At 44.0% G+C, this 26,631-nt stretch overlaps 1 protein-coding gene across 4 annotated transcripts in view; it reads left to right on the forward strand.

Moving 5' to 3' along the window:
- LOC138789755 (DNA topoisomerase 1-like) overlaps positions 1–26,631 on the forward strand; it is a 104,446-nt gene that overhangs the window by 57,765 nt on the left and 20,050 nt on the right. For all 4 annotated transcript variants that reach the window (XM_069968547.1, XM_069968548.1, XM_069968549.1 and 1 more), the window contains 2 exons: positions 9,135–9,257; positions 15,077–15,264. In XM_069968547.1, the coding sequence (XP_069824648.1) occupies positions 9,135–9,257; positions 15,077–15,264 (311 nt within the window). The remainder of the gene's footprint in view (positions 1–9,134; positions 9,258–15,076; positions 15,265–26,631) is intronic.

The following is a 26,631-nucleotide window of genomic DNA, read 5'->3' on the forward strand; positions in this document are numbered from 1 at the left end:
ACACCCGAATCCAGCCCCAGATGCCCCCTCCCCCCCCCATCCTCGGAACAAGTGGGAAGATCGTCCGGGAACTGATCTTCCCACTGCTGGATAAAGGTTACCACCTGTACGGGGATAACCTTTATACCAGCGCCCCCTCTTCCGGTCCCTCGCTGCCCTGTAGCTTGCGGCACGATCCGAACATATCAGAAGTAGTAATAGCGCCCTAATATTTAGCAGCCATGGAGCGGACCCAGCGCTTCTGGATATGAAGGACCCCGTATCGCACCAGGACAACATTCTCCAGGTGACGTCCCCCACACTGGAGAACGGGAGACCCCAGAAGAAGTGCAGAGTGTGGCGTAACAGGGGGATCAGGAAGGACACCATTTTCCAGTGTGATACCTGTCCTAATCCCCCCAGCCTCTGCATACTGGATCGCTCCAAGGCGTACCACACGTCACTGGGGTTCTACATTATCTAAATTCTGTCCCTTATTCCTATTTCAGGGGTCACGTTGGTCTGGGGATTATTCTGATCGCCATTATGGAGTCGGGAAGGAATTTTTCCCTGTGATGAGGCTACTGTCGTCTGCCTCACAAGGGTTTTTTGCCTTCCTCTGGATCAACACAGGTTGAATTTGATGGACACCTGTCATTTCCAACCTTATAAACTAATAATTGCCCTAATACCCCCAAATAAATTAGAATTGTCCCTTTTTCCCAGCTAAATAGGTATGGCCGCCATTCCCATTAGAGGATGCCATGATGCAATTACAAAGCCTCTGTGCGGCCAGGACAGTAGAAACCCCCCACAAGTGACCCCATTCTGGAAACTACACCCCATAAGGAATCTAACAAGGGGGGCAGCGGGGATATGGCCCCCTGGTGACGGCCACATTTGGGACGTGAAAATGAAAAAAAATGGTATTTTTTATTTTCTCGGCACATGTTCTACGTAAGTGCCTGTCACCAGTGGGGTCCATATGCTCACTGCACCCCTTGTTAGATTCCTTATGGGGTGTAGTTTCCAGAATGGGGTCACTTGTCGGGGGTATCTACTGACCTGGCAGCACAGGAGCTTTGTAATTGCGACATGGCCTCCATCCTCCATTCCAGCCTCTAAATGGCGCTCTGTCCCTTTGGTGGCTTGCCCTGTGCCCATATGGCACATTATGCCCACATATGGGGTATTTTCGTAATCAGGGGAAACTACCCTACACGTTTTGTGTTAATTTTCTTTTTTAACCCCTTGTGGAAATGGAAAAAATCAAGGCTAGACCAACATTTAGTGTAATTTTTGTAAAATTTTTACTCTAAATCATTAATCTTGTCATGATTTTTTCATTTTCACAAGGGGCTAAAAGATAAAAAAAACCACTAAATGTGTAGAGCAATTTCCCCTGAGTACGGAAATACCCCACTTGTGTACATAAAGCGCCATTCGGGTGCAGGGTAAGCCTCCGAAGGGAAGGAGCGCCATTTCGTTTTTGAAGGCTGGATTTGGATGGAATGGATTTTAAGGGGCCATGTTGCATTCAAAAGGCCTCTGTGTTGCCAAGACAGTTGAACCCCCCCACAAGTGACCCCATTATGGAAACTACACCCCTCAAGGAATGTAACAAGGGGTGTAGTGAGCATATGGACCCCACTGGTGACGGGCACAAATGTGGAACAATGTGGCGTGAAAATGAAATATTACATTTTTTACACTATAATGTTGGTTTAGCCTTGAATTTATCATTTTCACAAGGGGTTAAAAGAGAAAAAAACACACTATGTGTAGAGCAATTTCCCCCGAGTCCGTAAATACCCCACATGTGGACGTAAAGCGCCATGTGGGCGCAGGGCAAGCCTCCAAAGGGAAGGAGCGCCATTTGGATTTTGGAGGTTGGATTTGGCTAGAATGGATGATGAACGCCATGTCGCATTTACAGAGCCCTCGTGCTGCCAAAACACTGGAAACCCCCCACAAGTGACCCCATTCTGGAAACTGCACCCCTCAAGGAATCTAACAAGGGGTGCAGTGAGGATATGGACCCCTTGATGACGGGCACATTTGTGCCATGAAAGTGAAAAAATGAAATTTTTTACTTTTACGTCACATTGTTCCACATTTGTGCCCGTCACCAGTGGGGTCCATATGCTCACTGTGCCCCTTGTTAGATTCCTTGAGGGGTGTAGTTTCCAGAATGGGGTCACTTGTGGGGGGTTTCCAGTGTCTTGGCAGCACGAGGGCTCTGTAAATGCGACATGGCCCTTGAAATCCTTTCCAGTGAAATTCAGCTTCCAAAAGCCAATTGGCGCTCCTTCCCTTTGGAGGCTCGTCCTGCGCCCCCTTGGCACTTTATCGCCACATGTGGGGTATTTCTGTACTCGGGAGAAACTGCGCTACACATTTTAATGAAACAAAAAATAGTAAAGGTCTGCTACACCTAACCCCTACGAATGGAGTCCACCCCCTTCGAGTGCACCACTATTCCCAGCGCTCACAGGATATAAATGAATAAATGAGTATGTACCAATATAGAGGGCTCTCTAGAAGCAGGTGGTGTGTTACAAACACTGTCAAGACATATGATTTGTGCACCTGTATAAATTGTACGTCAACATTTATTGCTTGAATCTATATATCATATTGATAGTAGGTCATCGCTGTAAAAAACCTAGTAAGGTAAACCTAATAGTAGAAAGCAGTCTATATGCATAGGAAATACATAAAAATCACATATAAATGCCTAACTAGTATAAAGATAAAAATGGATAAAATTTATAAGATAAAATAAAAATTGTGTGTATATGGAGCCTAGTGAGGTTGCCTGCGCCGGGCCCAGCGCAGGCAGCTCACCTAGATGTATTTAGCAGTAGTCCCGAATCAAGAAGTCTGGCATAGGCTCGTATCGCTGGATGGCCGTTGGAATAATTATATTAGTGTCCTAGTGAGACAGCTTACTTTTCAGATCATACACTTTGGGTGAGATAAGGTGCTATAAATGACAAATGGTGGAATGTCCACCTCTCACCCTGCCGGCGGTAGCTCCCACGGTCCAATATAGTATTGTAGCGGCGGTCCAAGTCTCAGTCAGTGCGGCTTCTATGCAATCCGTGCAGTTGAGATCTGATTCAGCAGAGTTATCCAAGTTCTCTGCTGAGGAAAGGAGCAAGTAGATCTCCTGAAACGCGTACAAGAACCAAGGATAACAGAGCCTTTTTATCATTTACTGATTATATCCCGAACTCAAGCCGTATCTGCCTGGACATTCAAACCAAGCGGCAGTTAACAAGAGCGCGCGCTCACATGCATGTGGATGCTGCAAACAGCATGAGACAACCCACTGTGCTGAATCAGATCTCAACTGCACGGATTGCATAGAAGCCGCACTGACTGAGACTTGGACCGCCGCTACAATACTATATTGGACCGTGGGAGCTACCGCCGGCAGGGTGAGAGGTGGACATTCCACCATTTGTCATTTATAGCACCTTATCTCACCCAAAGTGTATGATCTGAAAAGTAAGCTGTCTCACTAGGACACTAATATAATTATTCCAACGGCCATCCAGCGATACGAGCCTATGCCAGACTTCTTGATTCGGGACTACTGCTAAATACATCTAGGTGAGCTGCCTGCGCTGGGCCCGGCGCAGGCAACCTCACTAGGCTCCATATACACACAATTTTTATTTTATCTTATAAATTTTATCCATTTTTATCTTTATACTAGTTAGGCATTTATATGTGATTTTTATGTATTTCCTATGCATATAGACTGCTTTCTACTATTAGGTTTACCTTACTAGGTTTTTTACAGCGATGACCTACTATCAATATGATATATAGATTCAAGCAATAAATGTTGACGTACAATTTATACAGGTGCACAAATCATATGTCTTGACAGTGTTTGTAACACACCACCTGCTTCTAGAGAGCCCTCTATATTGCTACACATTTTGTGTCTTTTTTTTTCCTCTTATCCCTTTAAGAAAATGAAAAATTTAAGGCTAGAACAACGTTTTAGTGTAAAAAATACATTTTTCTTTTTTCACGCCATATTGTTCGGAAAATCTGTGAAGCACCTGTGGGGTCCAAATGCTCACCGCACCCCTTGTTACATTCCTTGAGGGGTGTAGTTTTCTAAATGGTGTCCCTTTAGGGGTGTTTTTTAGGTTTTGGCACCCCAAAGCCTCTGCCAACCTGAAGTGGTACAGTCAGAAATGACCAAATATAACGGAGGCGTTGAAATTCACTAGGCGCTCCTTTGTATCTGAGGCTTGTGGTTGCGTCAAATAGCGCAATAGGGCCACATATGGGGTATTTCTATAAACTGCAGAAACGGGGCAATAATTATTGGGGTGCATTTCTCTGGTAATAGGTTTATAATTATGAAAAATATTGAATTACAATAAAATCTCTGCACAGAAAATTAAAATTTTCAAATTTCTTACACACTTAGCTTTTATTTCTGTGACTCCCCTAAAGGGTTAAAACACTTTATGGATATGCTTTTGCAGAGTGTGGGGGGTGCAGTTTCTGAAATGGGGTGCTTTGTGGGGCTTTCTAACATACAGGCCCCTCAAATACACTTTAAACCTGAACAGGTACCTAAAAATATCTGATTTTGAAATTTTACTGAAAATTTGGAAATTTGCTGCTAATGTTTTAAGCTTCCTATTGTCTAAAAAAAATTAAAGATCATTTAATAAATGCCGCCAACATAAAGTAGACATGTTGCTAATGCTATTTAATATATAATTTATGTGGTATAACCACTTTCTGTATACGCAAAAAAGTTTCAAAGTTGGAAAAATGCAGTTTTTCACATTTTTTCACATTATTTGGGTTTTTTTCATAAAGATTTGTTATGATTATCGACTCCAATTTACCAGAAATGTAAAGTACAATATGTCACGAGAAAACAATCTCAGAATCAGCCGGATAGGTAAAAGCATCCCGAAGTTATTAATGAATAAAGTGACACTGGTCATATTCATAAAATTTGTCTCTGTCATTAAGGCCATTTCAGGCTCTGTCCTTAAAGTGTCACTGTCGTGAAATTTTTTTTTGCAGAAATCAATAGTCCAGGCGATTTTAAGAAACTTTGTAATTGGGTTTATTATCCGAAAAATGCATTTTTATCATGAAAAATCAGTTTGAAGCTCTCCCCCCTGTCTTCATTGTTCTCCTATGGAGAGAGCTAAAGAAAAGACCAAAACAGGACAACAAAGAGTTAATCTACAAATCCCTCACGGGATCTCTCTTGTGACCATCACCACTGACCTGTCTGAGCTCAGATTACAGCTGTCACCCAGCTCTGAGCCTGTAATCCCCTGTTATCTGCTTTCTGCTGCCGGCTAACTCCCTCCTTCCTCCTCCCCCCTCCCCTCTCCCTAGAGCAGACAGGGGACGTCTCCTGCAACAAGTCACAATTTTCAGATTTTTCAGAGTGGATGAAAAAGAGGAAGGAGGGGGGGACCTGGGAAAAGGCTTTTTACATGCAGATAATGGCAGATTTGGCTAATAAACCCAATTACAAAGTTTCTTAAAATCGCCTGGACTATTGATTTCTGCAAAAAAAAAAAATACGACAGTGACTCTTTAAGGGGTTAAAGTGAACCTGTTAGAACTTTCAAAATCTAAATTAACAGGGGATGTAAAGTATTTATATTTTTTAATTTATTTTTATTTCTCATGCTGTAAAATAAAGCTATACTTATCAGAATTCCAGGTCCAGTCTCCTGAAGGCAGATCTTCTGACTTGTGCGGGGTGAAAAAGAGACTAAACACAGTCTGACCTGTACAGAGAGTCACAGCTCAATGCGACCGTCAGTAACATGACTGCCTTTTCTGTGAGCGCACAGATGACCTGGGAAATGCGGAATGACTTGTGCTTTGGGGTGTGGGGAGGGGGGATTACCATCAATTGCAAAGATGCCCCTGTGTATATGCAAGTTATGCAACTTTGGGTGCTTACCCCTATACCCTTTTACTCAGTCAATCAACTTCTCAGGAACATAACCTAATAATTGTACAAAGTGGCATCAAGGCATTTAAGGTAGATTGCAAAGTTTCTTATTTTGCTATATTTTGTTTTGTACTATTGATTGAAACACCAAATATGATCCTTCAGGATCACAAAAAATACTGGACTTTTTTTTTTTTTTTTTTTTTTGTAATTAGCATTCACAAAAATGATAACACACACACGTATAACAAAAACAAAAAAGCAGTACAAAACACAATTCGGTGAGGGAAGGCATAGTCATTTATGGTGTTTCAATTGTATATAGCACATAGTGGGCAAACACTTATAACCCTTAATAAAGACTGCATTTACACATATATTGTGGAGAAGAGAAAAGGTAATATGGTAGATGGAGAAAGAGAAAGTAGCCCGCAGGATAAACCAGTGCAAAACAGTACACAAACCCCCTATTTTATGTTCAAACGCTAACTGCCCAAGTGTCATAAAGCCCCACAGACGTGATCAAGATTAACAGCAAACTAACCATATGCAAAGAATTCACTGTCCACCTCAACTACTCACCCAACACGCATTTTGTGCAGCTTTATTAAAGTACTATTGATTCATAACATAAGGAAGTAACACTTTTTTTTTCACCCACCCCCTTCCTACCTAGGCATTACCAAAAAGGGGTCAAAGCCAGAATACCCCTTTAAGGATTTGTAGACGTCAGTGCTGTTCTTTTTGGATATTCATTAGTTTGATTGTTGCTAAATTAAAAAAATTGTGTTAGGTAGGGTTTGAGTCATAATTTACAACCTAGTGTTATTCTTTTATACCCTTTTTCTAAGCAAGAATCCCCAAGACCCATTTTGGAGGGTCAATAAACTATTTGTCTGGGAAAAAAATTGCTAACAGTGTTGAGGAATTACTTCCATCTTTCATGGCAGTGACTATAATGAAGTCCTGTGTATGGCAGTCTAAGAAAAATAAATACCCTTGTCGCATTTATGTGTAAAATGCTCCATTAATTCCTCCTGCACTCCTTTCCATTTCGTAATCAATTGGCCTTAACAATAGTTATTGGCTCAGAATTATAATCTCATTTACTTCTCGCCAAGAGGAATAATTTGAAATAAATGGAATTGTGCACCCTTTAAAGCCTTTATAGAGGACAGGACCTTTGACTGTGAGTGTCTGATCTCAGTTTATGATTTTTTAATTGTGCTGAATTTCATACTCTTGTATTTTCACGTTTTTCTTCATTTCCAGTCATTTGTTAATTTCCTTTGTCAATACTCAGTTAATGCAAATTTATCATATTCAAGCACTCTGCATTAAGTGATACTATATGCATAACTAGGAAGATGTGGGCATATGTTGGCTTCCAAAGTCTTGTTATTTATGTTTTTTTAAAAATACACTGCTTAAAAAATCACTGTATAACACCATGTCCATTAAATTTCATTTTAATGCTATTTTACCACAATTGTGCAGTTCACTTCAAAATAGCATAACACTAATTAAACTCCATGTGTGAACATAGCCTTATACACAGAGTGATTATCGTTCGAATTTTACAGAGTGATTATCGTTCGAATTATCGTTCGAATTATCGTTCGAATTATCGTTCGAATTATCGTTCGAATTATCGTTCGAATTATCGTTCGAATTATCGTTCGAATTTTCGTTCGAATTTTCAAGATAGCGATCACATTTTAGCCATAATCGGCTTGTGTAAACACAGCGAACAATTGAGCAATGAACAAGAAATCGTTCATTTTGGTCTTTCAACATGTCCTCAAATCATCGATTTGTGTGAACAGTCTTTCATAGATTAACCTTATGTGTGAGATGGGCTTAATCGCAATACCGATTTTCAAACGATTTATCTCTCCGTCTAAACGCTGATCGTTATAAAAACAAAATTGTTGCCTCAAAATCGTTAAGTGATCGATTGGGTGAAATATTGATTCGTGTAAAAGGACCATTAGGAAACAAAAGCAATTGTGAAACTGTTGCACCTGCTTCTGTTTAAAGTGCAATCTGGTGCACTGGGAGAAAACCCTCAAAATAGGAATTGTTTTGCAGGTGGTAGGCACAGATAATACTCTACTCTTATGCATCCTGACTGAATTTTTTTTCTAGGTTTGCATTTTGTTAGTGCCCATAAAACTAATACTATCATGTCAAAGATAACAGGACAATTGCTATTACATGATGACATTTGGATATAGACAAGGAAAGGCACAACCTGGCAGCAGGACAGGTATCTGCACCTCTGTATGAGGAGAAGCAGGAAACAGGAGAAGAGCTGCCAAAGCCTTACGGCATGGCCTTCCGTTGGCTACTAGTATGCATGTTTACGATCAAACTGTAAGAAACAGACTCCATGGGGGTCTGTTGTCTTCTAGTGGGCCCAGCACTGTGCAAAATTCTGCTTGTAAATTCTGCCGTGTGAACAACAGAACGGAAATTCCATTGATTACAATGGGACATTGCTCTGTTCATATTTAACAGGAGGAATTTGAAGCTGAAAGAAGAGCAGATTCCTCTTCAATTCCTCGCCCATTTCTCACCTATTCCTCAGTGTGCACATACCCTAACAGTAGATTTGCCATTCTGAGAAAGAGGACAGAAAGCCTAAAGAGGACCTGTCACCCCGGGGTGACAGGCTCCCGACCCCCTTTAGAACCCCTTATACATACTTGATCGTGCCGGGTCCCGCTTCTTCGGCCAGTCCCGGGATGGAGATATCCCCGCGGGAAGCCCAGCGTGCGTGCCTCTGAGATAAGTCCAACGCTCATAGAGAATGAATGGAGCGTCGGACTCGCCATTCATTCTCTATGAGCGTCGGACTCATCTCAGCGGCGCGATCAAGTAAGTATGAGTGGCTCTAGCGGGCGGTCGGGAGCCTGTGACAGGTCCCCTTTAATGGTTAACGATTTGAAAGAGAGGTTTGGCATTTCTATCCTATGTATTCCAGAAGTCCAAGTAGACAGGATCTTTTTACGCCTCTAAGAAATGCCTCTGTACATATGACATATGTGCGGGAGCTTTCCTTGTGCATATGACATATGTGCGGGAGCTTTCCTTGTGCATATGGTAAGCGTAGAGTGCAAACCACAGTGCAAAACTAACCATATGCTGCATTGTTTCTAGCAAAAACAAATGTTTTTTTTTTTAATAGGAAATGACCCTTGAGGAACGAATGGTGATTACGGATCTTTCGAAGTGTGACTTTACAGAAATGTTTGCATATCACAAAAGGAAAGTGGAGGAAAGAAAAAGTCGCACCAAAGAAGAAAAACAGGTAAAGTAATTATTTGCAGTGTATTTAGCTAACGATAAAATTAAACACCTTCCGAATATACCTTGTTATCTCACCATTTTCGGGATGCCTACTAGCTGCCAGTGAATGCGCATTTCCATCGAGAGGATGAAAACCTGGGAAGTTGTGACTATTTAACTTGTGGCACGCCAGATGTATGGAAATAACAACTGCTTGGGTGCCTGGCAAGGTCCCTTAACATGGAAGTAGACATAATAGGCTGATGTTTTGTCATCTACAACTCACTTTGCTGTGTATACTGGGACAGAGCCATTAGAGTTTTCTCATGAATATTAGAGGCCACTTCTAATTTATGTAATGTATCTGTTGGATAGGGCAGAATAGTTGATGATGATACTATTATTATTATTATTATTATTATTATTATGTGGTGGTGTTATTGCTGTGCCCATGATATGTTAACATACAAATTGTAACATCAAGGACAAATAACATGAATGAAGTGAATGACTGGTACACAAGGAGAAAGGACCCTGCCCATGAGGGCTTACAATCTACAAAGCGAGGGGAGCGAGGACGGTGAGGTGAGCAGCTGGTCACAGTATGGTGTAATGGCAGCAGAGCGAATGGAGGTTATTTTGAAGGGATGATTTTCAGGATACTTTTAAAGGTTGTGATGGCGGGTGAGAGCCAATGTGTAGAGTAGTGAGCTTCATTGTATGGGGGAAGCTTAGGAGAAATCTTGGAGATGGTTGTGTGGGAAGCAGACAAGAAGAGAGCACAGACTGAGATCTTGGAAGGATCAAAGATATCATAAGGGGGTGATACCGGAGATCAAGTCAGGGGGTGAGAGCATGGGTTGTGGACAGCCTTGTAAATCATTAACAGTTTAAACTGAATTTGTTGGGCATTGGATAGCCAATGAAAATTAACATGATAAAGGTAGAAGAGGAGCAAGGGGAGATTTTAATTAGGTGGGCAGAAAAGTTAAAAATGCATTGGAGGGGAGCAATGGTGTTAGATGGAAGGCCAGAGAGTAGGGTGGTAAAGTGGTCCAAGCAGAAGAAGATGGGGGCATGCACTATTTTTTTTGAGTCAGAGTTGAAGAATGAGTGGATTTGGGAAGACAGTAGAACAGAATGTCCAAGCATTCAATGTCTATCGCTCTTACACTTTGGGTTACAGGAGCTTGGATTTACTGTAACTAGATGACTTTCCAAAAAAACGGGCAGTAAAACTAGAAAAACAATGGCCATTCATAAACCAAGGATCACACACTTACTATCCATGTCACCATTGTTCAATCTTCCTATAGAGCCAGATTATAAAAGAGCGTTTTATGTGATTCTTAGTGCCAGGCAGAAATGTACGACAAAGTTGTAATTTATTTTTATTTCTCCTTCTGAAGATAAATGAGGCCTAGTTTTAAAGCTCCTGGATTTAGTGAATTTCAGTCGGGATGATTAATTGCTTAGATCTCGGGCACAGCAGATATCGGCCGCCTCTGTACACATTCTTGCCAGGACTGCTAAAACTTGATGAACAGTAACACCTGTCACTTAATTCCTCTGCCTGTCCTCTGTACTCATCCATGAATCTCGGATGGGGACAAATGTCTGTTTTCAAAGAATTGATGGTATTAAAGAGCAACAAGGAGTTTATACTGTATTGTTGAATGTTTAATGGCCATTAAGGTAAAAACAAACGCAAGGTTTTTAATTCGTTTGTAGGCACATAGGTCTGCATAGGAGCTGAATACACAGAATAAAGAATATTTTTTACCAGGACTATTTGGCAAGTTGTTTTTTTTACATGTACCATATGTTTTTTTTTCTAATCCGGGATAACCCTTTAACCATAAAACCACTGCCTTTAATCAGGAAATGATTGGCTGCACATAAATATTTTATTCTTTTTATTCTTTAGAACCGTACCACAGTCGTCCTACCACTGTCTGAGGCAGTTTCTTACTCCCCCTTTAAAAGTTGCTAACAGTGAATGAAATGCAGTTCCTCCATCCTCCTCTTTTTCTTTTAAAAGATGTTCTGATGCAGCTGTGTGAGGCACTCCCCAGCTCTGGCAGAAACTCCCACTCTCAAGTAGAAAGCTCCCTTTATTTCTTCTAAAACAAAAGGCTTTGGAGCAGCTGTTTTTTTGTGCTTAATGTGTGTTACCCTTTTGGTTTGCAGCAGTGTGCTAAAAAAACTTTGTGTGTATACCAGGGATGTAACTATAGTGGGGGCCTGAGGAAGCCCTAAGAAATATCTGCTACAAAGGATATAAAAAAAGTTGAGACATGCTGTGGCATGGCCTCTACATGACCTTTCAAGATGGACAGTAGTATTTGGCAAGTTGCAGGATAATTCCTCCAAAGGCTGGACTTTTTTTCAGCACATCCCACAAATGTTCAATTAGAATTAGGGGCTATTAACACATCCGCAATACACGGACTGTATACTGCAGACAAGACCTTGTAACGTAAGAAACGTATATTGCAGACGTGTGAATGGCCCCTTAGATCTGGGGAATTAGGTAGGTGGTATGTCAAAGTAACATCCACATTAAGGGTATAAACCCACACACCGTATAAGCAGCGTATTTACTGCTGCGATACGCAGCAAATACGCAGCAAACACGCAGCAAAAACGCAGCAGATTATATCTAAATAACTGAACACAGCATCAAATCTGTACCAACAAATCTGCTGCGTATTTGCTGCGTATTTGTTGCGTATCTGCTGTGTATACGGTGTGTGGGTTTGTACCCTAATGCCAGCAAAACATTGGCTCAAGCATCATACTGGCTCTGCCAGCTTAACTTCCTCCTACATTGCATCCTGGTGCCATCTGTTCCCTGTGTGATACATATGCACAAGGCAATATGTGGTGCCCCTCCATGGGTGTTGCTTGTTCTTACACCTTTTGCAGAAGCCTGTACTTCAAGGTGTCAGTGTTGGTGAGGTATTACTTAGGTTTGCCACTAGATGTCGCTAGTATATGTATTGTATACCTAAGTATTGCACAGCTGTGGTGTCTAAAGGGTTGTTGTCTCTGTGATCTGTGCACCCATGAGAGCTCTTTCTCTTTCTACCTATGTCTATCCTTCTCTTTTCCTTGCACTCTCTTCTCACCCACTCAAAGCACACGTTACTGATGCTGTAGGAAGTTGTCACATGGGGAGAGAAAGTGTAGTCATACCTTAGGGAGTCTTACTTTGGATTCTGTAGAGACAGACACACACAGGAACGCTCCCTACAGCGGTAAAGCTGGGCCCTGGCCTATGCCAGGTCCCCTGTTATGGGACTCGCACAACTAGTCCAGTCTAAGGAGTGATAGTGGACGGACGCACATGGGGATAGACACCCGTTTCTTGAAAGCAGCACTTCTACACACTATACAGTGCTGAGCGAACACTCAGAGAGGACAAGTCAAGAATCATCCCAGCCCATGCCATGAACAAATTTAAAAGTGCAGGACAGTATCCTAAAGAAACAGGAACTGATCCGGATAGAGCATGGTTGCTAGAAGCCTACGTACTCTTATCTTGCAGCGCGGTTGTCACCAGGATACTCTGCTCATCCCAGGTAACAAGGTCTGGGGCTTGTGACCCTCTAGGACTGGTCACCCAAAACTGGTGGGCAATATGTGGTGCAAAGACCAAAGAATCAAACAGTACTACTTTGGGTTGGGACTCTCTCGACATCCTCCTTTCTACTTTGCTGAACTTCGTCTATCTCTTAGCATGCAACTCAGTCAGCATGACTGTACTCCTTCTCAGCTCTCAGCACAGATCTGGTCATTAAGGTCTAAAGTAACTTATGAAGCTGAAACTTACTGTGTATCACTGTATCAAGTATTCTGGCAGTAAAGAAAAGTTTTATTTATTTTAACTGGATTCTGTGATCCTTATCCAAGCACTTACACAGCCATTCCATCTTCCTTGGGTTATCTCCCCTTTCTGTGGGTGGGTCACAACTCCTCTCCGGATCACCTTGATAAGTACCTAAGGGACCTCAAACAGCCCGGCAGGTTACTGACCACAGGGCAAAGGGTATAGCCATCCTCACTAAAATAAAAGCAGGTGTGCCATCATACCTGTGTGCCCCAACTGGCACTGGTGTCACAACAGTACAACACCTGGCTGGCTGGGCTATATCCCGACCAAACACTACTGCAGTGGAGTCACACTTCATCATCTAGCAAGTGACCGGTCGTCCACCACACCGGTGGAGCACCACAAATACACGCAATGAAAACGAACATGTGATTAATCAGACAGACCTCCTTCTTGCATTTCTTATGTACTGATTGTAGTTTCTTTCAAAGAAAGGGGGTAAGCATACATACTGACTTGCATGTAGCTATGCAGCCCCATACACAGGAAACTGCATTGTAAGCATTAAAGTGACTCTGTACCCACAATCTGACCTCATCTCTCCCCCCCCCCCACCCCAAAACCCCTTGTACCTTCGGATAGCTGCTTTTAATCCAAGATCTGTCCTGGGGTCCGTTCGGCAGGTGATGCAGTTATTGTCTTGAAAAACAACTTTTAAACTTGCAACCCTATGCTCTACGAGCGTGGCTTAGAATATCTGTGCCCTAACTTTGCACCACCCCTCCGTCCCTCCTCTCCCCCCTCTTCATCATTAGGAATGCCACTGGAATGCCACCATTTTCTCCATGCTGAACATTTGCACAGGTGTCTTAATGATCCAGTCCATGAGACGGGATGATACAGCTGATGAATAGTAGGCAATCTGCCTGGAGCATTCCTAATGATGAGGAGGGCAGGGAGGAGGGACAGAGAGGTTGTGCCAGCCTAATGCATACACAATCTAGGCCACTCCCGTAGGGCATGGGCTGCCAGTTTAAAAGTTTTTTTAGAACAATAACTGCATCACCTGACAAACTGACTGCAGGACAGATCTTGGATTAAAAGCAGCTATCTGAAGGAACAAGCGGTCAGATTGTGGGCACAGAGTCACTTTAACTTCAGCAGTAGGTGCTATAGTAGCTCTTGTGTGGGATCAGACCAGATGGGCTAGTCTTGGCTCCCCACACACATCAGTGAGCTCTGATCCATGACTATGTTGCTGCTTTACCTGTTGTCCTGAAGTACTGAATACTTAGTTATCTAGCTATTACTATTTGGCAACAGATGGTTGCCAGTTTATCCTGCACCCAACAAATCGACTTCAATAACTGACTGTTCACTTGCTGCCTAATATGTCCCACCCCTTGACATGTGCCATTGTAATGACAAAAGCGATGTCAATTATTTCACTTGGGTAGTTTTAATGTTTTCACAGTAGATTTGAAATAAAGCAATTTACATTCATTCATTCATTTTTATATATTTTTTTAATCATGAAAAACACAGCACTTCCTGTGTTCTGACTCTTTTGGAGAAAGAGTCTAAACACAGGAAGTCCTGTGTTTCCCAGGCCATATGATCACTCACACAGAGAAGTCAGTCATGTGACTGATGGACACATTGAGCTGTGACTCTCTGTACTGGCCGGAATTCCTGTGTTTAGTCTCTTTTTTTTTTTCAACCAGCACAAGTCAGAAAATCTGCCTTCAGGAGACTGGATTTCTGGTAAAAAGATGATAAAAAGAAAATGAATGTAAATTGCAAAGTTGTTTTATTTTACATCTACTGTTGATTTTTTTTTTTTTTTTTTTTTTTGAAAGTTATAACGACAGTGACACTTTAAGAAATTATGTTTCTGCAGTTCTGTGATATACTACTAAAGTTCTGCTGCGGTTGGCTCAGGTTTTGGGGGTTTTGTTTTTTTAATTTGATGGTAAATTTACACACCTTTTTATCTGCTATTTCAGCAACTGAAGGAAGAGAATGCAAAGCTTGTGGAAGAATATGGCTACTGTATCATGGATCACCACAGGGAACGCATAGGGAACTTTAAAATTGAGCCTCCAGGATTGTTCCGTGGGAGAGGTGACCACCCCAAACAGGGTATGTTGAAGAGGCGAATTCTTCCAGAAGATGTGATCATCAACTGCAGCAAGTAAGTGGGTTCTTGTGAAGTATATTTCTCAAGAGTCTTTCTGACAACACTCTGATGTCGCTAATGGAGAGGCTCTTTTGCAGGCAGTCCCCAATATCCATATTCTCTAAAAATGATATACTGATATGGATTGGGGTTGTTCATATGGTAATGATACAAGTGAATTCTGTTATTTAGCTGGGACAAAGCTGTTTTCTTTTAAGGAGTACACATTAAATGGTGGAGTAATGCAGGGCCACCACCAAGCCAGACAGGATGATGATTAAGGAGTACCTGCCAGCACAACTGCTGCCTGATCAGCAGCGAAGTACACTCTTAGGGAGGAATCCACATGGAGAAGTTCTGCCGCTTACGTCTGCACGCATCTCCACCTGTGCCATAGACTCCACTCTATGGTCAGGCAAATTCCTCTGCCCGCCCAAAGAATTAACATGTCATTTTTTCAGGCAGACAGCGAAATTCACTCGACCATCGAATAGAGTCTATGGCAAAGACGGAAATGTGAGTGGGGGGGCGAGTGATGGAATTTGCAGCAGACTATCCGTCCCTATTCTGTAGTGTGAACCCACCCTTAATCCGGAAGCTCAGGTATCCTTGGTAATGAACCATGTGTGCTGTAAATGTGCTCGGCCTCCATTCTGATCCTGCAGCATCTGTGTTGTAAGGTACTCTTTAAACCATTGAACATCAACCCCCCCAAATAAACAGTAATATTTAAATGTTTGTGCACTCTGTGAAAGGCAATGAGAACATACACTATTAACACCACTCATTCCCCTACTAACACCTGAAGATATGCCCTGTCAGCCACCGAAACTAACCCCCATTTTTAGATCTTCGGGGCTTAAGGTTTGCATCCCCTCAAGCCCTAATAAGATGGCCCTACACGCCTGATCAATATGCAAACACCATTATTCAGTTGTCTCCAGAACAGATGAGAATCCTAATGCAATGAGTAGGTGTAGGAAGGTGTAGAAGGATCTGTCTTGAGAACAGTATTGACAGGATTCTGCTTAAAATAATAATCCCAGAGGTGCTTTACTGAACAACTTCTGTGCATTCCACAGAAACTTGGCTCTTTCTGAGAAAAAAAACTTTCCATAATGTAAATGATATATTTTAGTTAGTGTAGCTTAACATCTGGTTGGCTTAAAGTGAAAAGGCTCTCTATATCTGACATGGGGTATGGGGTAAAGGAGCTATGCTACACCAATACACAGCCTATGTGTACGGATCCAATACTGCAACAGAAATTTAGAATGGAGGGGGGGCAGCTGGAATTTTACTAATAGAAACACACTGAACAGGTTAAGTCCATTTAAAAAAAAAAAAACATTTTAGAAAAAAAAAAGACAGCTACTCTTTAAGTAAATTCGATATAATTTTTTTTATAATGCGGGTGGAAAACCATAGCAGCAGTTTTGAAAATGTGCTATAGAAAATAAGGGGATGCAGTCATTTATCAGAGAGAAGAAAGTGCAATTAAATAACAGACTACAAAGAAACTTGAGTATATGAGTGCAGGCAGTTACTGTTAAGGAGCTGGAAAGACCTCCTGAATGCTAAATCACAGCTTGATACTTTTGAAATCCTGAATTTCACTTAAGTGGTTAGTAATTATAGCCAATACTGCTACAATAGTTAGAAAATTAGTCTCCACCCCCATAGACCCAAAGAATAGCAATGCGACTAACATATTCAATGTCAGCATAATCTTCCAAAAAGCTATGGTATGTCGAGGGACAAAGGACGGCTGCTTCATAACCAAGGACAGCTCCCTGCTTATTAAAGATATTCTTTACCAGGTGTTATGGCAATGCTTAAAGGGTACCTGTTACAAAGAATCCAAGTGCAGACCAGCATTCTGATCCCTACAAGATTGCATTGCTATGGATGCTCCCTGTACAGCCCTATTAGCATGTATCACCTGGATTTTTATTAAACATTAAGGCTGTATGCACACGTTCAGTATTTTTTTCTGGTCCTGAAACAACCCGTGAGAAATTACGGATTGGACATCCGTATTCCATCCGTATTTCCGTAATTCCATTTTTTTTACTACTCATTGCTTTTCAATGCACTTCATCTGTAGTTTTTTTGCGGAAATACGGATGCCAACGTGTTACAATCCGTAAACAATCCATAACCAATTGATTTTAATGATAGGATCCGCAAAAAAAATGGGTCCGCACCAGGTCCGCACTAGGACATGTCCTTTTTTTTTTCAGGATAGATTTTAATCCATTTCTGCTACTGATAGTGTGAATAGCCCAATAGACATCAATGTGCATTAACTCGGATCCGTAAATTACGGGACGTGTGCATAAGGCCTAAGGGTAGCTTAACACACACCATATTCCAGCAGATTTATAATCTACGTTTATTTTACGATTTTGTATTTTTTTTTTCTACTTCACTGTTAGACCTTTATTATGGGGGCAGCCATTTTGCTGTTTTTAAAGTGAATCTGTCAGCTGCAATTCAGGTTCCAAACTGCTGACACTGTTGGATAACTGTTGAGACAAATGTATCTTTCACATATTACATCTGTACTTCCATAACACAGAAAAATGATTTTTCTCTCTGATGCAGAATGTCAACTCTCCCAAGCTCCTGAAGTACTACAGGCTGAAATACCCCCTAGTTCTGCCTGCCATTCCTATCCCTGCTTGACTGTCGGTCAGCTGTGCACTGAGTTTTAATCAAGTAAGGGATAAGGGGGATGATGAGGCAGCATTTTAGTTAAGTGCTTGGGAAAGCCTCTTTTACACTTTGCACTGGAGAATTTTGTACATTCTGATAGCACATAAGGTACCATGTGTCTCCTTGCCCTAACAGCTATCTAACAGTGGCAGGAGTTTGGAACCTGAATTGCAGCTGACAGACTACCTTTTAAGGGCTAGTTCACACAAAGTAAAACTGGCAGAATTCCACCTGCCTCCATGTCAAACAGGCAATCTATGGGAGGGCTTGTGCGTCTCCGCTCAAAGAATTGACGTCATCTCTTTGAGCAGACAAGGAGGTGTGAGAGCCCTCTTATAGATTGCCTCTTTGACAAGGAGGCAGGCGGGATTCCGCTGTGTGTGAACTGGCCCTAACAGAACTTAGGGTCCATTTACAGAGAGATTATCTGACAGATTATCTGCCAAAGATTTGAAGCCAAAGCCAGGAATGGATTTGAAAAGAGGAGAAATCTCAGGCTTTCCTTTATGTCCTGATCTCTGTTTATAGTTTGTTTCTGGTTTTGGCAGATAATCTGTCAGATAATCTTTCTCCCTCACCTCTAGCAGGGCCGATTCTAGCTTTTTTGCCGCCTGAGGCGAAAACTGACAAAGCGCCCCCCCCTCCTCAGAGCAATAGTCAGGGAGAGAAGATCCAGGACAGGCACAGTGCAGCATCGCAGTGTGTATGGGACAGCACTATAGATAAGTGTGCGGTGACCAGATTTTTTAACTGTTTGAGCCACTATGGGCCCCCTGGGAGCTTCAAAACAAACTACAATCTACAACTGCTGACCTCTGACCTCAGGAGCCAGAGAAGAGCCATAAAACGGGCTGCTCTGTTAACTCTTTCAGTACTGCAGAATGTAGAGTATTACTGTGCATCACTTACATTCTGCTATACAGAAAGAGTTAACAGCAGAGCAGAACATGACTTTTATGCCTCTTCTCCTGCTCTTGCACTGTGCTGAGGTCAGCTGGGAGTTCGGCAGTGCAGAGAAGACATAATATAGCATCCCCGCTGCTGGTAACTTTTTCTTTTCTACAGTGTGTAAGTGATGCAGAGTATAATAACTGCATTATTGAAAGGGTTAACAACAGGAGGCCCTATATCTATGTCTAATGTGATGTGAATACCTGTGAATACGAGGCTTCCAGTGCCTCTTCAGCGCTTCTCATGAGGCAACTGACAGGAAACACGGCTGGGCACTGAGCCGTAACTAGTTGTAATGATAAGGACACAGGAGGCTGATGCCGCCCCCCTCAAGGGCTTTGTTATCTGCCGCCTGAGGCAAACACTTCACCTCGCCTCATGGCAGATACGGGCCTGACCTCTAGTTGTCATGTTTCACTGTAATCCTGTCTCTGCATAAGGGACTTAAAAAGGGGTTACTCCATCCGGGACCTTTGCCTGCTCATCCGTTTAGCAGCAGAGGCCGAATGCTGGTACAGCTGCTGAATGGTTGAGTAGGCCTGCCCCGGTCAAGTCTCAAGGCTGATCTCAGACCAGATAGTGGCCAGAGCAGCTGGATGCGGGCAGCAGTGCTGGAGCTGAGGAGGTAAGTGGATGTAATTGTGTTCACCTACCCAGTTCCCAGCGATTGTGAAAAAAGGGGTCCTGGCCGGAGTACCCCTTTAAGCACTACCCTGTTGACTGTGTTTTAGCACCGTTATAGGGAGGATCAGCTTTATAGAAACTATTCAGACTTCAGTTTTTTTTTTTCTTTTTGTTTTTTTATTTGCAGTTAAAGAAACCTGACTATTCACTTTGTAACAGTGTCCCAATGAGAATGCTGAGCTCTAAGTGCAGTATAGTTGTAATAGTGGCTTAAAGACCTTGAGGTTTTGCTGACTCTCAAGAATCTGTCCACATTTTTCTAAGTTATTGCCTGAAATTATTTCTCAGGACTATTTCAAACAGCCATAACATTGCAGTTTAGTGTCTGTATTCATTGTTCAGTTAAACTGAGCTTAGATCAACTACAGGGTTCTACAGTGACTATAAATCAGCTCAGAAATTATAGTTAGCTGTAATTTTATTTCCTGGAGTGTCCCTTTAATACAAAATCATGCATGTAACTAAATAAAGTTAATCCATGGCTAAGCTGCAAACTTTTTTTTCTTCTCTTAAATAAAATCGGATGAGACATGTTGTAGTGATATGGCATCTATTAACTCCCAAGGACAGAGTATGTGTGATTGTGGGTTTTACGCTTGCTGCGTGCTGTGCTCTGCCTGCTGAGTATGGTCTTAAATAGGATTAGTGCACTGCTTGTCTCTCTGACCTGTGATGTCCAAACATCTCACATTGAAGACAGGACAGTTAGGCAAATTAGAAAGATTTTGTTACTTGCAGCGAGCAGCAGGAAGGCACAGAAACTGCAGACAAGGGATTACACGGAGACAGCTTTCTTCCAAGTATCCTCAGCAGGAATATAATCCAATTCAACACTCTGACCAGGTTTAGTATGTTTGTTGTTTGAAAGATTATTTTAAAAGGCGACTGAAACCACCGCATGACATGAAAATCTATCAAAGGCTGCGTCACCATATACTCAATAAGGGTACAAACCCACTTGACGTATTTGCTGCGTGAATCAGTCTTAAACATAAGCAGGCAAAACGCAGGTTGGCTTTATACAATTGTTCTGTGTTAAAATACGCAATTGCGTATTTTTGAAGCATGAAGCTACATGCGTTTTTCACACAGGTTGTTAACAACTGATGCTTTGCTAACAACAAGCTTCATGCTTCAAAAATACGCAATTGCGTATTTTAACGCAGAAACAATCATATAAAGCCAACCTGCGTTTTGCCGGCTTATTTTTAAGACTGATTCACGCAGCAAATACGTCAAGTGGGTTTGTACCCTAATGCTTTATTTTCCCACATTGTCCTATGTTAGGATGTGATTCCTTTTGCATTCATTCTCTGCTATTGTAGCTTCACCCAGTTCACTTGAATAAAGCTGATGCAATAAGATGTGTAGGCAACAGATGAGTGGTGAACGGTTTTTTTTTAGTTTGTTTTTTCAAGTACTATTTGCTTTTACATGAGTTTTCCATAGCAAGAACAGGTGACAGATTTCCACTGTTGGATCCCCCAGCTATAACATGGGGAAAAACTCACTATTGTGGGAGTACATGCTCAGTCAGATTTTGTATTAGGTGCTCTGTACCCCTCTGCATAGTAATGTTTTTTCTAACGTTCTGACATTGGCACTGGAAAAGGTTTCTAAGTGTCAATTCGCCTTGCCACATACCGCTATACCTTATGAAAACAGTTCACTGCTGGGTCTTTATAGCTCATCTCCAGTATGAGATTCAGTGTAATGTAAGTCTAAGGCACTGGGTCGTGCTCTGACACTATGGAGACACAGCTAGAAGCTCTTCTCATGAGGTATAGTCATATCTGTTGGGGAGACTGGCATTCCGAAACTTTTTTCAAAAATGCCAAGAAACTGCCGTTTTATGCTTTGGTCCCTCTTTTTGGACAATTACAGCTAAAAAAAAAAAACCTGTTAATAAGTGTGTGAGCAGCTTAAAGAATATAGGTATCATCTTAATGTTTGTGGAACTGTGTTATAGCATGAAGAAGAGCAGCTGAAGGCCTGTCTCACATTAGCTCATGTTAATGCATACCTGTCAGTGTGGAGACTTTGAAACTTCCATGTGCAGACACAGCTGATGCCGGAAGTTCAGATTGTCACAGAAACTTCCCACGTCATCAAGTTTGTGCACAAGCCTTATTCTAACTTGGGCTGCATTTACACGTCCCTGTCACCAGGCCTGTATTTAGAGTTCATGCTGCCCCAGGCACCTTGCTTGCTGAGGCGCCCCTCCCCCCCCCCCCCGGTTACATGCATGGTATATACCATGGAACTTGGGTGCTACTCTGCTTGATGCCCGCTATTCTTATCAAACAGACGTGATGGAGGAAGGAAGGAGGCCGGGGACGTCTTAGTTTGGGGACTGCTTCTGTCCAGTGTGGGACTGGGGTACCTGTGGCCCACCAATATAGAACCAGTGAGACACGACATGCTGACCCCGTCCTTTCCTGAATTCATCTGTATCTGTGACAAATCCCTACATTTATACAGCTCTCAGGGTATGCTGGGAGTTGTAGTTTCTCAGTGGACCACCCTTTAATAAATCACTGTGTGCAGAGACTCCTGGTGGCTGCAATCTGTGGGTGACAACCATCAGCCCTGAAGGTCCAGCAATACATCTGTCTACGCTGTACTACAACTCCCAGCATATCCTGAGGGCAGCAGACTGTCAGTACATGCTGGGAGTTGTAGTTCCTGCAGCTGTTGTAGTTGGGTGCTCAGTGCAGGGAAGTGACCCCAGAACAGCACTAATAGGGGACAGAACAAAAACATCTCCCCCTATCCCCTATTAGTGATGTTCTGGGGTCACTTCCCTACACTGAGCCCCCACAGATCTCTGTATTCTGATATGCCACAAAGCATCCAGTGTATAGGACCCAACTACAACAGCTGCAGGCACTACAACTCCCAGCATATGCTGAGGGCTGCAGACTGTCAGTACATACTGGGAGTTGTAGTGCCTGCAGCTGTTGTAGTTGGGCCCTAGGTGGCATATAAGTATACATAGATCTGTGGGGCTCAGTGCAGGGAAGTGACCCTAGAACAGCACTAATAGGGATAGGGGTAGATGCTGTGTTCTATCCCCTATTAGTGGTGATCTGGGGTCACTTCCCTGCACTGAGCCCCCACACATCTATGTATTCTTATATGCCACCTAGGGCCCAACTACAACAGCTGCAGGCACTACAACTCCCAGCATGTACTGACAGTCTGCAGCCCTCAGCATATGCTGGGAGTTGTAGTGCCTGTAGCTCTTGTAGTTGAGTCCTAGTTTAAAAGTTTGCGCTAGTGTACTGTAGTGTCCGCGGGGCTGTGTCAGTACACTACCGCAAACCATACACTGACCCATTTAGACCCCAATGGTACACAGGCTCTGCACACTATAGAGGTGATTACAGTGCAGTTACTAATGACTCACAGGTGACGTCTTCTCCTATTGCCGTCGCTAACTTTTTGCTTTCTTCTCCATCTGGCAGCCATCATGAAGACTTCTCTGACCACAACTTGTCTGCAGGCGGGCAGCTGGGGGTGACTGGGAAAGGGAGGTAGCTGGGGGTGACTGGGGAAGGGAGGCAGCTGGGGGTGACTGGGGAAGGGAGGCAGCTGGGGGTGACTGGGGAAGGGAGGCAGCTGGGGGTGACTGGGGAAGGGAGGCAGCTGGGGGTGACTGGGGAAGGGAGGCAGCTGGGGGTGACTGGGGAAGGGAGGCAGCTGGGGGGGTGACTGGGGAAGGGAGGCAGCTGGGGGGGGGACTGAGGAAGGGAGGCAGCTGGGGGGGGGGGACTGAGGAAGGGAGGCAGCTGGGGGGGGGGGACTGAGGAAGGGAGGCAGCTGGGGGGGGGACTGGGGAAGGGAGGCAGCTGGGGGTGACTGGGGAAGGGAGGCAGCTGGGGGTGACTGGGGAAGGGAGGCAGCTGGGGGGGGGACTAAGGAAGGGAGGCAGCTGGGGGGGCTGGGGAAGGGAGGCAGCTGGGGGGGGGGCTGAGGAAGGGAGGCAGCTGGGGGGGACTGGGAAAGGGAGGCAGCTGGGGAAGGGAGGCAGCTGGGGGGGGACTGGGAAAGGGAGGCAGCTGGGGAAGAGAGGCAGCTGGGGGGGACTGGGAAAGGGAGGCAGCTGGGGGGGGACTGAGGAAGAGAGGCATCTGGGGGGGACTGAGGAAGGGAGGCAGCGGGGGGGGGACTGGGGAAGGGAGGCAGCTGGGGGGGACTGGGGAAGGGAGGCAGCTGGGGGAGACAGGGGGGAAAAGCTGGGGTGACAGAGGGGGAGCAGCTGTGGTGATGGAAAAGGGGAGCAGCTAGGGGTGGCAGGGGCAGGGGGAGAATCTGGGGAGGCAGGGGGAGCATCTGGGGGGGCAGGGGGAGCTGCTGGAGTGGCAGGGAGAGGATGGGGCAGCTGGGGTGGCAGGGGAGAAGCTGGGGTGGAAGGGGGAAAAGATGGGGGGCAGAGGGAGAAGCTGGGGGGCCAAGGGGAGAAGAGGGAGCAGCTGGGGGCACAGGCAGGGGGAGCAGATGGGTGGCACAGGCAGGGGGAGCAGATGGGTGGCACAGGCAGGGGGAGCAGATGGGGCAGATGGGGGGCACAGGCAGGGGGAGCAGATGGGGGGCACAGGCAGGGGGAGCAGATGGGGGGCACAGGCAGGGGGAGCAGATGGGGGGGCACAGGCAGGGGGAGCAGATGGGGGGGCACAGGCAGGGGGAGAAGCTGTGGGGGGAAGAGAGAACAGCCAGGGGCAGAGGCAGACTAGTCAGGTCCCCCCAAAGCAGCTTCGGGGCGTCCGGGGTGAGCTCCTTCCGGCACACGCTGATTCTATCTCAGGCCGGCAGCTCACCCGTGCAGCCCCTCGGTGCCCGAACTTCTTCCTGCTGCAGCGCTCGTGACGTCATCGCGCCGAGCAGGAAGAAGTTCGGGCACCGCGGGGCTGCACGGGTGAGCTGCCGGCCTGAGATAGAAGTAGCGTGTGCCGGAAGGAGCTCACCCCGGGTGCCCCGGGCTGCACAATGGCGGCACCGCACCACGGGTGCCTAGTGGCAAATACGGCCCTGCCTGTCACTACAGTGCCATGGAAATTCTAAGAGTTTCTCCACTGCCAGTGTGCTATTGCTACATCATGTCGGGCAATCCCTTTCCATAGGGCCCATAATTTACAGGACGTGTGAATGCAGCCTTAAAGGGGAAATCCGGGCAAAATATTTTTTAAATATGTTAACACCCAACAAAAGTTATGAAAATTACTAATAGACACTTATTATGGGAAGCGCACCTATAGTGCATTTTCCCTGCACTTACTTCAGCATGGCGTGTTCAGATCTCTGTAAAGTTGGTGATGTCACGTCACATAAACTGCTGACACCTGCTGCTCCTCCAGTCTGTCCCACCGCTGCAGCAGGAGTTGGCAGTTTATGTGACGTGACATCAGCAACTTTACAGAAACCTGAAAATGCCATGCTGTAGTAAGTGCAGGGAAAATGCGCTATAGGTGCGTTTCCCATAATAAGTGTCTATTGGTAATTTTCATATTTTGTTATTTTTGTCATGACTACGGGTGCTTACAGCATCTGAAATGCGTTGGCGTCTTTCTGGGGGTAGTATTGTGGTGTGTGAATTGTAGAGTGGATATGAATAAATTTCATTGAATTCATCGATTCCTGCAATCTGGACTTTCTGTTCATTTATTCCAGTTTCCGGCACCTGTTGGAATGTGAGCCCGAGCTAGCATTGAAACATTTCAGGGTAAACTGCCATTTTTTTCTGTTTTCATTTAAAAACAAGGTTTTCCCAGATGACTGTAACCCCACCTCTAGGTTTAGCACCGCATAGCTCTCTTAACCACAACTAATCTTCTCCCTCCCACCAGGAACTATGGGCCTTAAATAAGGGTGACCGGGACTGACTTCCTATTGGTGGGGAAAGGGAACAGTGAAAGTGTCTGATAGGTAGAGTAGTGTGAAGCACCTAAGTCACTGATTAGACGATAGAAAACCATAGGAAGAATATAGTTAGCCCTTTACATTTCCTTCAGCTGTGCAACATAACAGGGGAGAGTGAGACACCAAGTGGTAAAAACACAAAACTGCAGCCTTTAGCCCATAGTAGGAGGAATAAACATAGGAGCAAGGGAGCGCCGACCTCCTCATTCTATTCTATTACCCTCACTGAAAGTGAGATCTGGGGTGGGGTAGCCCGTAGGAGATAGTGATGTGCTGCCGCTGCTCCTATTGCGTGGGCCGATGAGCAGCAGACAGTCCCTATCTTAATCTGCATTTTTGTTCATATAGAAAGACAACGATCAGCCGACATTGTGCATCGTTGCCTTTCTGCATGAGCTATTACACAAAATGATTATCGGTCGTAATCTGCCAAGTAGGCTAATAATCACTTGGTGTAATAGTACCCTTAGCGGCACACCCGTACTGAGACACTACACTCCTCGAACTGATAAATGCTACAATGATAGTGTGCCATAGATGAGAGCAGCTTGATAGGAGGCATCCGTATCAATTCCATGATTCAGCTATAGTGTTTGTTTCTACATCCAGACAGAATGCAGCATCATTAGGTTTGTGATGCTTTGATTGTGGAAATGCAGAAATAGAAAAGAAGCTGAATAGCTGTAGGAAAGTATTGATGGCAGAGATTAACCAGACTGATACATCAGAAAGCCTTCTATGCAGGTTTAATCTCTCTGCAGTCTGGAAGTGTGAAGTGTAATAACTGTAGAGTGTGGGGTGATGGGGAGGGGATCAGAGAGACCTGGTTACATTCTAATTGAGAAGGTTCTCTTCATTGTGATTTTATGTAATGTCCAAATTGGAAATGAATAAAAGATTGTGTGCTTGTGAATTTGTCCATCAGAGTAGAAATATAGACGATTGTGGACAGAAGACCCAGTGGTTCATTTATCCTGCTCTTACATAATTTCATTTCTTAATATCTTAGGATAGGTATGTGTGTCCTAGACATGTTTACATTTCATTACTGTGGATTTACCTACCACATCAGTTAGAAGTTTGTTCTAAGCATCTACTACTCTTTCAGGA

Source organism: Dendropsophus ebraccatus, chromosome 4, assembly GCF_027789765.1.
Source record: "Dendropsophus ebraccatus isolate aDenEbr1 chromosome 4, aDenEbr1.pat, whole genome shotgun sequence".
Lineage (NCBI taxonomy): Eukaryota > Metazoa > Chordata > Amphibia > Anura > Hylidae > Dendropsophus > Dendropsophus ebraccatus.